Source organism: Rhinatrema bivittatum, chromosome 1 (assembly GCF_901001135.1).
Source record: "Rhinatrema bivittatum chromosome 1, aRhiBiv1.1, whole genome shotgun sequence".
Taxonomy (NCBI): Eukaryota; Metazoa; Chordata; class Amphibia; order Gymnophiona; family Rhinatrematidae; genus Rhinatrema; species Rhinatrema bivittatum.
The window spans coordinates 295,187,946-295,202,157 of NC_042615.1; the positions used below are offsets into that span (position 1 = coordinate 295,187,946).

Below are 14,212 nucleotides of genomic sequence, written 5' to 3' on the forward strand. Positions count from 1 at the left end.
GTGGAGGAGGATTTCATTTGGGAGCTATTGTTTGAGCTCGAAAGAGCCGCATGCAGCTCGTGATACACTGGTTGGCCACTCCTACCATAATGCCTATGAAAAGGTCTTATCTTTGAATTTATTTTAATGCCTTTTATGTGACTTTGATATGTTTTATATATACATTAATTATACACCATTTTAACTGATGTGATCTTTAAAAAGCTAAAGAAAATACCAAATTATTTTTTCAGCTTTTGTATGGTGGGTGGGGGTGCAGAGGGGCCTGGAAGTTTCCTCCTCTTTTGGATTTTCCCCCCTATTCTACTTCCCCTTTCCAACTTGAGTCCAGTCATTGCCATGACAGTCCTTGGCGGGTGGCCATGCACCATAGCTCCTTCTAGATGCCTGCAGTCATGGACCCTAAATTCGGCCACAGTGTTGCCATTGTGTGATGACTGAGATACCTCCTCAGCTGTGAATGCCACCTTCACAACATCCCTTGCCCTCAGCCAACACAGGGATCAAATCCAGGTTCATCCACTGAGTCACTGGGCTAGCCCAGGGTGCCTTATAGTAATACATGCGTCTAAAAATTACTTGGTCTGCACAGCTACAGTCTAATAAAAGCCTCTGTTTCAAGGATCCCTGGAGATTCAAGAACAAAGCTGGGCTTTATTACATTTGACAGCACAGTTCACTTCTACAACCTACAAGAAGGTTTATCACAACCTCAGATGCTGATCGTGTCAGATATTGATGGTAAGTGGCAGAAATAATGAAAAGTGAGCCTGCTTTGCTGTCAGGAAATGTGAAGCAGGAGCTATAACAGGAATTGTAGATGTTTGCACCTAAAATTATGAAAGGAAACTGGCTGAAACGTTTAATCTATGTAGGGCAATCAGAGCTGTAGGATTAATAAATTCTCAAATTTGTGATCATCGTAAAAATTGATTAGACACGCCATAACAGACGTAGCAAAATGACACATGAGGCAGGCAAATTTCAAAGCAATTTCCACGAGTACAAAGCATTTTATCCCTATAAATCCTCTGCCTGAAAACAGCCCACCTTCAATGTGACTATCAGCATGCACAATGTTGTACAACATATGTATGTTTACTCACATTAAAAGGAAGGTGTGTTTTGGTCAAGGAAGGAAAATTACGTAAGTGGGTAGCAGGCAACAGCTGTTTTGTTCTGTACTCACTCTTTCTTTTTATTGAAATAAAGAGGATTTTGATATTTTTACCCTCTAGAACTCAAGAAATCAAACCTGTATGTTTAGGAAAATGATTAAAATTGAATTAAAGAGAGAGGGGAAAGGAAACCCTCATTTTCATATGAGGCATGATTAATTTCTAATCTCCACCTTCTTACCATCATGCAGTTGTAGGCTAAAGTTGCATGAAGCGTTCATGTGCTATTGCCTATTTTATTTGCTGAAGCTTTATGCACTGTAGCAGTTTTGGCTCACATTATTTTTCTTGGATTCCCCACAGTTACACTTTACACTTGCTGTCAAAATTAGTTTTGACTGCTACTTTCACTTTTTTTTTGGTGATGGGGGGGGGGGGGTTGTGATGGGGTTTTGACATGACATTTTCTTCTTACTCCATTGTATTTCTAGCTCAGTCAGAAGCAAGGCTGGGATTTGGTGACATGAAACCTTTATTTACTCATTATCCAGTCACACCAATCCAGACAGTGGGTTATGCCCACCAACCAGCAGATGGAGACAGAGAATTACAGGCTCGTTGTCATCACCCCTTATAAGCATCCATCCTGATCTTAGCCTGCCAGTATTCTGTCTCCAGCAAATGGTACAGTGTACATCCAGGTCATCCAGGTGGTATATCTCAGTAGCAATAGGCCTTTACCCAAACAAGTTAGGATACATTCTGGTACAGCTCAGGCAACCTCCTGGGTGGAGATGAGGTTGGTTTCTCTGCTGGATATCTGCAGGGCAGTGACTTGGTATTCTCTGTGTACGTTTTCAAAACATTGTTTGGAAGTTGGGGCAAGGCAGGAAGCCTCTTTTGCTGCCGAAATGTTGAGAGTTGGTTTGACAGGGTCCCACCCTATTTAGGAGTAACTTGGTTCATCCCATTCATCTGGAGTGGTCTGAGTGAATGATGAGGAAGGTGAAATTAGTTTCTTATCTGATAATTTCCTTTTCTTGAGACCAGTTAGACCAGTTGAAGACCCTCCCTTTTTTGCTGCCAAATGTCTATTCTTTCATTTGCTAGTATAAGAAGGTGTGCCATGTTCGGCGATATTTTCAAAGGGAGGCGAGTTTCTTTCCAAAACTGTTTCCAGTTTTTAATATTTATCCTTACACTTTATATTTTGGAGGCCCTCTGGTTTAAAAAGAAATCTTATTGTGTTTGAAGTGCCCAGAGTTAACTTGTTATAGGTAGTAATGGCAGGCTGAGATCAGCACAGGTGCTTACTGTATAAGGGGTGATGTGAGCAAGCCTGTTATTCTATGTCCATCTGCTGGTCAGTGGGATTAACCCATTTGTCTGGACTGGTCTGACTGGACTCGAGAAAAGGAAATTATCAGGTAATTAATTTCATCTTGTTATTAACAGGAATTTTTCCCTTATTTTTATAGTCCTGCAAAACTCAGTCCAACTATCACAGCCATAGTGCTTGGCTGAAGGCCATAAATTGTAGTTCCCTCTGGAACCCAGCTAAATCCTAAGCCCAGCAACTATTTGTTACTGTTGAGCAATGTCAGCCACTTCCCTCCAAGCTCCACAGCATCTCCAGGTCCAGCCAGCCCAGGGAGTAGAAGACCTGATGCACTCACTGTAGTGTGCATTACATCACAATGAAAAACAAAACAAAAGCAAGACCGTGTACCTTGGAAAGAAGTCTTTTATTTATACTAAAAACGCCCGACTCTGGCCGAGTTTCGCCTAATCAATGATCCATTTGACTGTTATGTAAACATCACCTATTAGTATGGGGTGAATTTGAGAAAAAGCTTCTTTTGCTTCATAATTCTTTTGGCGTCACTTCAGTGTGAGTGAGATCTGCCAGCTATTTGTGACCTGGATTGGCCACTGTTGGAAACAGGATGCTGAGCTTGATGGACCTTTGGTTTAACCCAGCATTACATTTATATTCTTATATTCTAATATGGTTAATTTCTTGTACACTAGAATTAGAAAGGTGGTGTCCCTGAAATCATGCTTGGGAATGTTTTCATGATAGAGAATACACAGAAACATTCAGCCTTAAGTGGACATCGTGTTTAGCAAGAGGGTATTTTTTAAATTTTGTTCTTTCCTTCAAAAGGTATGGATTTCGGTTTTGGGCTTGACTTTGAATGTTTAACTTCTGATGACATGGCCTTCCAGGAAAACCATTAAGTGCGTCTCCTGTGACACTTTTTAAAAATGTAAATCATAGATGTACATTTAAAAGCTAGAAAAGTAATCTTAAATACCAAGAAAAATCAGTGAGGCTAATAAACTAGCAAGCCAAAAAAAAAAAGGCTGCTAAGGCTAGGTGTCAACCAAAGTTTTCATACTAATTGTAAAATTAAATTGTATTACATTAAAAAATACATTTTTATTTCAGTAAAAAAAATGTATAAATCAAAATGTATCCAAATTGACCCAGTGGCATAGTGGCACCTCTGTGCACTGAGCTGGTGTTTTTGGAGGACCTGGGTTCAGTTTCAGGGCTGGGGATACTGTGGAGGCTGTATCCTCACCCCATGGAGGCAAGGAGTGAGTCTTAGTCATTGCACAATGATGACATGTAGTGGCTGGACTTAGAGCCTTCAATTGCAGGATGCCAGAAGGCCAAGGACTTACATTGTAATGACTGGTCTAAACGAATCAGGAGAAGAAATAATGGAAAAATCCCTGGGTCATCGTGAAGGAAGGCTTTTAGCCCCATAGTTCAATGGAGGTTGGTTCTGAGTGAGCTGGAAGCCCAAAGGAACAGGACGAAATCTGCCTGGACAGAAAAACAAAATATCGAAGAAGATACCTGGCAAAAAGGTTTCAGCCTATCCAAAAATATTTTAATTTTAAATCAAAATAGGGAAAAATTATAACCCAAAAACAAAACAAAATTACTCGGACATGGCCATGTTCAGCAATAAAAGAAATTTATGGTTTTCTTTTAATGATATATGGCACAATTAGATGTATATAAATGTGTATAGGGAAAAAGATCTATATCAGTCCTTGAATGCCACAAACAGGTCTGGTTTTCAGGATGTGCATGAGATATATTTGTATTCAGTGGAGGCAGTACATGCAAATTTGTAATGAATATTCATGTTGGATATCCTGAAAACCAGACCTGTTTGTGGAACTCAAGGACAGGAGTTACCTACCTCAATCTATATACTGTATTTCTCTCTCTCTCCATAGAGAGAGGCATCTCAACATAACCTACTTTCAATGCAGCTGTGTTGTTGTATGAGTCGCATATTTTAACAGGGATGTCAATTTACTTTGCTATTGTATTTGGTATAAAGAAGTACTGTCTATTTATTACAAACACTGATGCTACAACCTTCTTTCCACATTTTATTTCTTTGCAGACCAGAATAATCAAAATGTAAACATATATTTTTTAAATGTCTTGGGTAGTATTTTGATTTTTAGTTTGCTTTATTTCTTTAACAAACTGTATTTTTCTTTCGTAGATATTTTCTTACCTACACCTGATAGTTTACTTGTAAATCTACATGAAAGCAAAGAGGTAGGATTGATTAAAACAGTACTGTTGTAGCTACAGTAATAAAAGTGCATATTGTAAGATAACTAGAGTGAAAGATTTTAAGGCATAGAGGGTATTGCTTCATTGTATTTTCTTCCCATTAATGTCTAATAAACTGTTTATAAAAATGCTTTAAAAATACAATACAGATCTTTGGAGAAACCTCCTCCTCCAACTATTTTTCATAGTATTTGAGTATATTCAGTTCATTTTAAAGTATATTAAAAAAAAAAAAAAACGTAAAATATGATGCCCATACTTTTTCCCTCTGTGATATTCTAATATAGTAGCAGGTGGTAGGATTACAGGTTGGTGTTTTTTAATCTAATCTGTTTCTAAACAATATTTCAACAACCAATATAACAATGTGTTATAGTTTTGAAGTTATTGTATTGATAATATCATGACCCCCCCAGCATAAGTGTTCTCCTTAAGATATCCTCTTGAATATAGTTCCCTAAGTAACTCCCATACTCCCTACTTGCACATACATATATATCTCTTGTATTTTATTGTATAGTTCTATTTTATTACAATTATATCTCCTGTATATTTGTTTCCACATTGTTATACTGTTCTTTGTAAGGGGCTTTGCCCATAAGTTATTAGTTGTATGTAAACCGATACGATGTGCAAACGGCTATCGGTATAAAAGAAACCTCAAATAATAATAATAATAAATAACCACTGAGCCATTTTCAGTCTCATTTGAAATTTAAGAATTGGTATTTTCAAATGATACCAAATAAGGGAGAGAGCTCTTCAGCATTCTAGACCTTGCACCCTTAAACCTCTCTTTATTAGTCCATGCCTTGTGTTCAGTGGCAGTACTACAGATTACTTGTAAACTAAACATAGAGTTCATAGAATTTACAATTGACATCTTGCATTTCATAGATGATTAAGAACAATTTGATGCTAAACTGTGCATTTCATTTTCATTAGTGTAAAAGTGAACAAATTAGCAAGGTCTTAATTTGGCTGCAACTCGGGACATTTGGGTTTTGGTCTCCTGTTACGGAGGGTGGGGAGTACCAACAGAGCTTAGGTACATCATGGAGGAAAGGTGCTTGAGCTCCAGAGAGGGAGGGAATGAAGCGGTGGCAGCTGCTGTTGTGACAAGCCCTGCTGGTGGCAGAGCAATACTGATGGATTCAATGTTAGAGGAGAAATCCATTGCAGCCTTTGACCCATGAGGGAATTTGAAACAGCTGGGCATGGTATCAGTGGAGGGGTTTTCAAAGTTGTAGAAAAATCATTTGGGTAGAAGAGAAAAGAGGAATGAACTGAATCAAAGATTAATAAAATATTTCATATTAAGTTTATAGAGAGAGAGAGAGCTCTTTTACTGAGAAAAGTAGCCTCATGCTGTACATTTTTAGGTATGTGAAAACCCAGGATTTTATTACAACTGATGAATTACCTCCCTTCCTCTTCCACATAATCTTTTTAGTAAAGTACATAGATAAGGGCAAGAAAAGATATTGGCAGCAATAGAGAGATTCTGGGTCCTCAGACTTATGTTTATAGCATGGAGCCACATTTGATTTCACAAATCTAATTTTTGCAACCTTAAAAGCCATGTTTTCTTAATCTGCATTTCCACTTTTGCAGTGTTTAAAATTGGAAAGCAGTTTTCTATACATTGGCAGTAGAAAAACTCAGATTTTGTACACCTGTTTTTTATACTGCAGTTAGGCTTCATTTTCCATGTATAATTTTAAGATGAGCTGAAAATTCAATATCAGGTGTGCATGAGGTTTGTGCCATAGTAGCTTTTTGAGAAATCTTGTGCCTGTTTTCTCTTAGTAGCTGACACCTTGCAATTTTTTTTTCCAGTTGATTCATGATTTATTGAGTGCATTACCAAACATGTTCATCAACACACGAGAGACGCATAGTTCACTTGGTCCTGCACTTCAGGCTGCTTTCAAACTGATGTCTGCAACAGGCGGGCGCATTTCTGTGTTTCAGACACAGTTGCCTTCTCTAGGTGCAGGACATTTGCAGTCCAGAGAAGATCCTAATCAGAGATCGAGCACAACGGTAAATAGCTTATATATATATATTTTTTTTTTTTTTTAAACTTGAGTTGCTCTTCAGCCAACCAGACCAGTCCAGATGAATAGGTTATGCCCACCAACCAGCAGATGGAGACAGAGATCAATAGATTCACTCACATCACCCCTTATAGGCTTCTGTGTTGACCTCAGCCTGCCAGTATTCTCTGTTTCTAGAAGATAGTAAGCAAGCATCTTATGATCTGAGCTAAAGCCTGGTTAGGCTGAATAAGAGGACTCCAGATTGAAGGGCAGCTCCTGAGGTAACAGTCTTTTACTCCCTCCCTCAGTTGAGTATCACCTTGGGCCAGGGACCTTCTAGTATTTCTGGAGAGGCTTCGGATTAGGTCTGTAACTGGACATTTTCCTCCTGCTCCTTCATTGTTCCTAATTATAGAATCTTCTCAAAAACAGAGCAAAATAAATAAAAATGGGGGGGATATTCTCTGGCTACTTTTCTGTTCAGTGTAATAAAGTTTACAAAAAAAAAAGGTGACATGGAGCTGGGGGTAAAGAGCACTGTGTAAGGAGGCATGTCACCTCGGTCTCCTAGCTGCAGCAGTGAGTTTATTAGAATTGTGGTGAAGAGAAGTCATGACCAATTCAGCAGAATGTGGAGGGGGGAAAAACATGCTTTGCAGTGGCTGCGGACCCTGACGTCTTCAAGCTGGGGAAGCCTCTAAGCTGTGCAGGTCTTGTGTGGAGGAGACAAGGGTTTATTTATTTATTTATCGGTTTTTATATACTGTTGTTTGGAGCAAGCCTTAACAACGGGTTACAGACATAACAACTTATTACATATAACAGAGCTGAAAATGGAAAAATTGAAAACATAATAACAAGTGGGTTGTTAAGTGGGAAACATAATAACAATGGTTGAGCAGGATGGTATTCTTGCTGCTTTTGGAGGGAGGGTGGAGGGAGAGCAGGCCATTCAAGCAGTTCCCGCCAATGGGAATTTTGCTGACATGGGAACAGCAGCCATATTTGGAACGCGGCTTAGAGATGACTTGTGCAGAGAGCTGATTTTTTCCTCAATCAGTCAGACAGGGCTGTCTTTTTAAAGACACAACTCCTTTCTCCTCTGTTTTTGAAGCTGCTTCTGCTGCCTGAGTTTGAGTTTAAATAATGTTTCAAACGTTTGCTCCAGGCATGGGGCAGAGTTCCATACCAGGATTCACTTCAGTGCTTCCTTCTCCTCTAGGGGAGGTCTGGAGAAACAGGTAGGAAGAGACTCAGAAAAGACGAGGGTGTACAGATGGAGGGTAACAAATCCTCTAGATTGGAGGATTGACTCGATGACTTTAAGGTTCAGAGGGATGCTGTCAATGAGGAGGATTTGAAAGAAGGAGAATATCATCCTGATGGAGAGTGGTTCTTCCATGCTGCTGCTTTTTCTTAAGTAAGAGCATTCTTCTTTAATTTCTCTGCTCTTGCAGATTTTGAATATTGATGAGGACAAAAAGAAAGAGGGTCCTAGCTCTGCTGAAGCCCCTGTTATGGCCAGTATCAGTCTTAGATCTTTTCCCCGCATAAGGCAGTAAAGGATCTTATTGATCGTGAGTGGGTATCCCCAGAGACCAGTTTTAAAGGAGGATACTCTTTGGCTAGATTGAAGATCTTCATTCAAAAATTGGAAGAAGGATCCAACAGAAGAAAACAGGATAATGCATAAATGTTGGCAAGTTAAATGTAAGACATTGATAAGACAGGCTAAGAGAGAACTTGAAAAGAAGTTGACCGTAGAGGCAAAAACTCACAGTAAAAACTTTTTAAAATATATCCGAAACAGAAAGCCTGTGAGGGATTGAGGGGTTAAAGGGGCACTTAGAGAAGATAAGGCCATCGCGGAAAGATTAAATGATTTCTTTTCTTCAGTGTTTACTGAAGAGGATGTTGGGGGAGGTACCCGTACTGGAGAAGGTTCTCATGGGTAATGATTCAGATGGACTGAACCAAATCACAGTGAACCTAGAAGATGTGGTAGACCTGATTGACAAACTTAAGAGTAGTAAATCACCTGGACCGGATGGTATACACCCCAGAGTTCTGAAGGAACTAAAAAATGAAATTTCAGGCCTATTAGTAAAAATTTGTAACCTGTCATTAAAATCATCCATTGTACCTGAAGACTCTGGAGGATAGCTAATGTAACCCCCATATTTAAAAAGGGCTCCGGGGCGATCCGGGAAACTACAGACCGGTTAGCCTGACTTCAGTGCCTGGAAAAATAGTGGAAAGTATTCTAAACATCAAAATCACAGAACATATAGAAAGACATGGTTTAATGGAACAAAGTCAGCATGGCTTTACCCAAGGCAAGTCTCACCTCAGAAATCTGCTTCACTTTTTTGAAGGAGTTAATAAACATGTGGATAAAGGTGAACCTGTAGATGTAGTGTACTTGGATTTTCAGAAGGAATTTGACAAAGTTCCTCATGAGAGGCTTCTAGGAAAAATAAAAAGTCATGGGATAGGTGGCGATGTCCTTTCGTGGATTACAAACTGGCTAAAAGACAGGAAACAGAGTAGGATTAAATGGACAATTTTCTCAGTGGAAGGGTGTGGGCAGTGGAGTGCCTCAGGGATCTGTATTGGGACCCTTTTCAATATATTTATAAATGATCTGGAAAGAAATACGACAAGTGAGGTAATCAAATTTGCAGATGATACAAAATTGTTCAGAGTAGTTAAATCACAAGTAGATTGTGATAAATTGCAGGAAGACCTTGTGAGGCTGGAAAATTGGGCATCCAAATGGCAGATGAAATTTAATGTGAACAAGTGCAAGGTGATGCATATAGGGAAAAATAACCCATGCAATAGTTACACAATATTAGGTTCCATATTAGGTGCTACTACCCAAGAAAGAGATCTAGGTGGTTCAGTGTGCTGCGGCAGTCAAAAAGCAAACAGAATGTTGGGAATTATTAAAAAGGGAATGGTGAATAAAACAGAAAATGTCATAATGCCTCTGTGTCGCTCCATGGTAGACCGCACCTTAAATGCTGTGTACAATTCTGGTTGCAGCATCTCAAAAAAGATATAATTGCGATGGAGAAGGTACAAAGAAGGGCGACCAAAATGGTAAAGGGAATGGAACAGCTCCCCTATGAGGAAAGAGTAAAGAGGTTAGGACTTTTCAGCTTGGAGAAGAGACGGCTGAGGGGGGATATGATAGAGGTGTTTAAAATCATGAGAGGTCTAGAACGGGTAGATGTGAATCGTTTTTTTACTCTTTCGGTTAATAGAAAGACTAGGGGGCACTCCATGAAGTTAGCATGTGGCACATTTAAAACTAATCGGAGAAAGTTCTTTTTCACTCAACGCACAATTAAACTCTGGAATTTGTTGCCAGAAGATGTGGTTAGTGCAGTTAGTATAGCTGTGTTTAAAAAAGGATGGCATAAGTTCTTGAAGGAGAAGTCCATTACCTGCTATTAATTAATTTGACTTAGATAATAACCACCGCTATTACTAGCAACGATAACATGGAATAGACTTAGATTTTGGGTACTTGCCAGGTTCTTATGACCTGAATTGGCCACTTTTGGAAACAGGATGCTGGGCTTGATGGACCCTTGGTCTGACCCAGTATGGCATGTTCTTATGTTTCACAGGAGAAGAAAAAGCTCAAATTTCCGAGGGTAGATGCACTGGTTTTCTCAGTTATCAAAAGGACTACCATTCATGTAGAAGAGGGTGCTGCTGTTAAGGATGTGCAGGACTGGAAGATAGGTTCAGTTTTAAAGCAAGCCTTTGAGGCTTCCAGTATGGCACTTTAGATAGCTGCTTGTAACGGTATTGTGGCAAGGTCTGATTTACATCTGTTGAAACGAAATCAGGAAGGAACCTTAGAAGGCAGTATAGTGCATTCACAGAGGAAGCTTTTCAATTTGCACCTGCTTTGGCCGATGCCTCTTTTGACTTGCTGCGCACTACCACTAGAAGTATGGCTTCCATTCTGGCAACTAGGAGACTGCTGTGTCTGTATAATTGGTTGGCGTCTCAATTTCTAAAACAAATTTGGCGAAGCTTCCTGTTGAGGAAAATATTTTCTTTGGAGAACAGCTTGAGAAGATGACAAAAGTATGAGGAGATTCAAGGTGCCAAGAAGACAAGCCTAGGAGACTTGAAAATAGATTTCAGGATTCTAAGAGGTACAAACCGGGTTAGACCCTCAAGCAGTCAGATATCTAGGCCATATTGTAGGTTTCAGTCCTTTCATTCATCCAAAAGGGGGCAGTAAGGATGGAGCCTCTGGGATGGTAGGGTCCTCCCGTGGTTCCCAGTGAAATTTTGGGGACCCAGTCTTTGGATCACAAGATAGGTGGGCATCTGTCAAGGTTTTATCAGAGATGGATCCAGATCACCTCAGATCAGTGGGTCTTAAAGATAGCATGTGATGGTTATACCTTAGAGTTTTCCCATCCTATTTTAGACATTTTTATGGTTTCCTGTTGTCACACTGCCATGAACAGGGAGGCAGTAAGAACGACATTTGATTGGCTTCTTGACATAGAGGCAGTAATATTAGTTCTGAGACACCAGTGGGGGGGGGGGGGTCAGGGTTGGTATTCACTTTACTTTTATTTATTTATTTAAAAACTTTTCTATACCGTCATTATTTCACCATCACAATGGTTTACATAAAGGCACCAAAGGATATTCAAGGTTAATTGGTATAGATTACAAGTTATACATGTGGTATAGATTACAAATTATACTTTGTGGTTCCCATGAAGAAAAGGACCTTTCATCTCATTCTTGATCTACGACAGGTCACAGTTCTGGATGGAAACCTTAAAATCAGTCAAAGTGGCAGTGAGACAATTGTAATTCCTGACATCCTTGGATTTATGGAGGCATATATGCACATTCCAATAAGGAAATGACATCAGAAAGTTTTGTGCTTTGTGGTGCTAGGAGGCTCTGCCCTTTGGGTTGACCATGTCCCCAAGGTAGTGAATAACAGCAGTGCTGGGCTAGAAAGGAATTTTGTTCACCCCTATCTAGACAATTGGTTGAGTCTAGCCAAATCAAATCAAGAGTGTATGTCAACCATGAGGAGGGTAATCCAGTTGTTGCAGGAATTGGTATGGATGGAAAACTTCTCCAAGAGTAATTTGCTACCCTCTCAGATCCTGGATTATCTGGGCGCTCTGTTCAACACTAAGTTGGGCCATGTTTGTTTGATGAGGGTAGAGAATTCAGAAACTGCAACAGCAGATTTGTTCCTTACTGACATTCAGGACTCTGACAATATGGGGTTCCATAGCAGCAGCATTAGATCTAGTCTTGTAGGCCAGGGCACATATGAGGACTTTTTATAAAGCGTTGTTAACCAGGTGGGATCCTCAGTTGCAAAACTACTCAATCAGGCTCCCTGTTCCAGACCAGGTGAAAATGAGTTTGCAGTGGTGGCTGGATACACAGTATTTAAAGAAGGGAGTAAATCTTGAAATACCATCCTGGATGATGGTGGTAATGGATATAAGGATGGAGGCACATTGTCTATGATGCAGGGACTATGGTCCGAAGAGGAAGCCAAGTGATCCATCAATCGCTTGGAAACCAATGCGATAACGGCTGTTCCTCTGCAATTTTTCCTCCTCTTAGAGGTCAGGTAGTTAGGATCCTATCAGACAGTGCAACTGTGTAGTGGCATATGTAACGCATGGAGGCAAATGAGTCCTTAAGTATCAAAGGAAATTAAGCTATTGATAAGTTGAGCAGAAGAGAATGTAAAAATCATTATGGTGTCACATATCTCCTGAGTGGAAAATGTTCAGGTGAACTTTCTCAATGGCAATTTCATGGATCCTGGGGAATGGGCACGGTCCCAGAAAAGCATTCATTCAAAGTGTAAGCAGAAGGGGGGAGAACTGTTGATGGATCTCATGGTGACCAGCAAGAATGCAAAGGTGAGCTGATTTTTCAATCAGGAGAAAGAACCAGCATAGCCGGGACTGAATGCTTTGATTCAAGAATGGACTTCAGTGACAATTTTGTATGCATTGCCTCCATGGCTGCTGGCGGGCAGAGTTCTGCAAAGAGTTTCGGGTCATCAAGGACAAATAAATCTGGTGGCTCCAGATTGGCCAAGACACCTCTGGTATAAGGACCTCATCAGGTTGTTGATATGTATCCATAATGGTTGCCTCAACACATGGATCTCAGGGTCCAGTTCATCACAAAGATATAGATTATTTTTGTCTTCTGGCCTGGCTCATGAGAGGGTTGTTTGACTAAAAGAACTGATCCCAGGATGTGGTGAATATTCTCTTTAAAATGTCTACTACTTTATTTAATTTAAGGATTTGTTTTCTGCACACATACAAAAATGTTCAGGGTGGATTTCAGACTCAACATGCATAAAATGAACAAAGAAAACCTCACGTCAAATGACATTAAAAACCAAAGTTCCCAGTCAGGAAATGTACAGCCATGCTAGTTGACAGCAAATCACAGTGTCTCAGCTCAGTGAGATTCCAAGTTGCAGTGTGCAAGTTCATTGGGATTCTAATTCATTAAATGCCTTAATGCCATCCAAATCATCCAGTCTTTGACATACATGAGGATTTGGTGGATGTTTGAGCAGTGGTATTCATTTGGACATGTTTGGCTAAGGGTTTAGCCCTGAATTCTCTGAATGTCAGGTGGAAGCTATTGTTTGCTACAGGGGTCGTGTGTTGTCTTGTAGGGAGCTGTTTTTTATGTTTATGAAGGATGTGGTTAAAATTCCTTTCTTCCAAAGGTGGTGGTGGAGTTTTCTCAGTTTCATTATTTGCATGTCAGAAGAATTCTATTACAATATCTGAAAGTCACAAATATCTTCAGGAAGGGGTAGAGACCAAACCTTCTTTGGCGGCCTACATTGATAGAGGTAAGACGTTGCTTAGAATGCCCCTGTGGTGGTGTGAACAGAACTCTGTTTCTCCATAGAAGATTTGTAAGGCGGCAACGTGGTCCTCTACGTTCTTTTGCAGAGCAATATCTGTTAGATTTGTATGCCAGGGAAGAGGCTGATTTTGCCTCAGAAGTCTTGAGAGCAGGTATTGGCAGTATCCCACCTATATTAGGAGTAACTTGGGTACATCCTATTTGTTTGGACTGTTCTGTCTGGATGAAGAAGGAGAAATGTATTTTTACTTGAGATCTTTTCCTTGAGTCCAGCCCAGAAAACTTCCCTGTTCTGCCAAACATTTTATTTCAGTATTCTGTGTGTAAGAGAAGAGGTTTTGATTGATTTACACTGGCTTCCTGTATTACAGTGTGTTCAGTATAAAGCATCTTTGTTAACTTTTAAGCTTCTTCTTCAGATAAATCCCCATGGGCCAATGCCTTGTTTGACTTTACTATCCAACACGAGTATTGAGATCACAACAAAGAAGTCTTTTAGATATCCTATCAGTTCCTCAGGC

General features: G+C 39.9%; 1 protein-coding gene across 1 annotated transcript in view; it reads left to right on the plus strand.

Moving 5' to 3' along the window:
- SEC24B (SEC24 homolog B, COPII coat complex component) overlaps positions 1 to 14,212 on the plus strand; it is a 335,324-nt gene that overhangs the window by 205,065 nt on the left and 116,047 nt on the right. Inside the window, 3 exon segments of the mRNA XM_029596557.1 lie at positions 623 to 741; positions 4,655 to 4,710; positions 6,568 to 6,774. Of these exon segments, the coding sequence (XP_029452417.1) occupies positions 623 to 741; positions 4,655 to 4,710; positions 6,568 to 6,774 (382 nt within the window).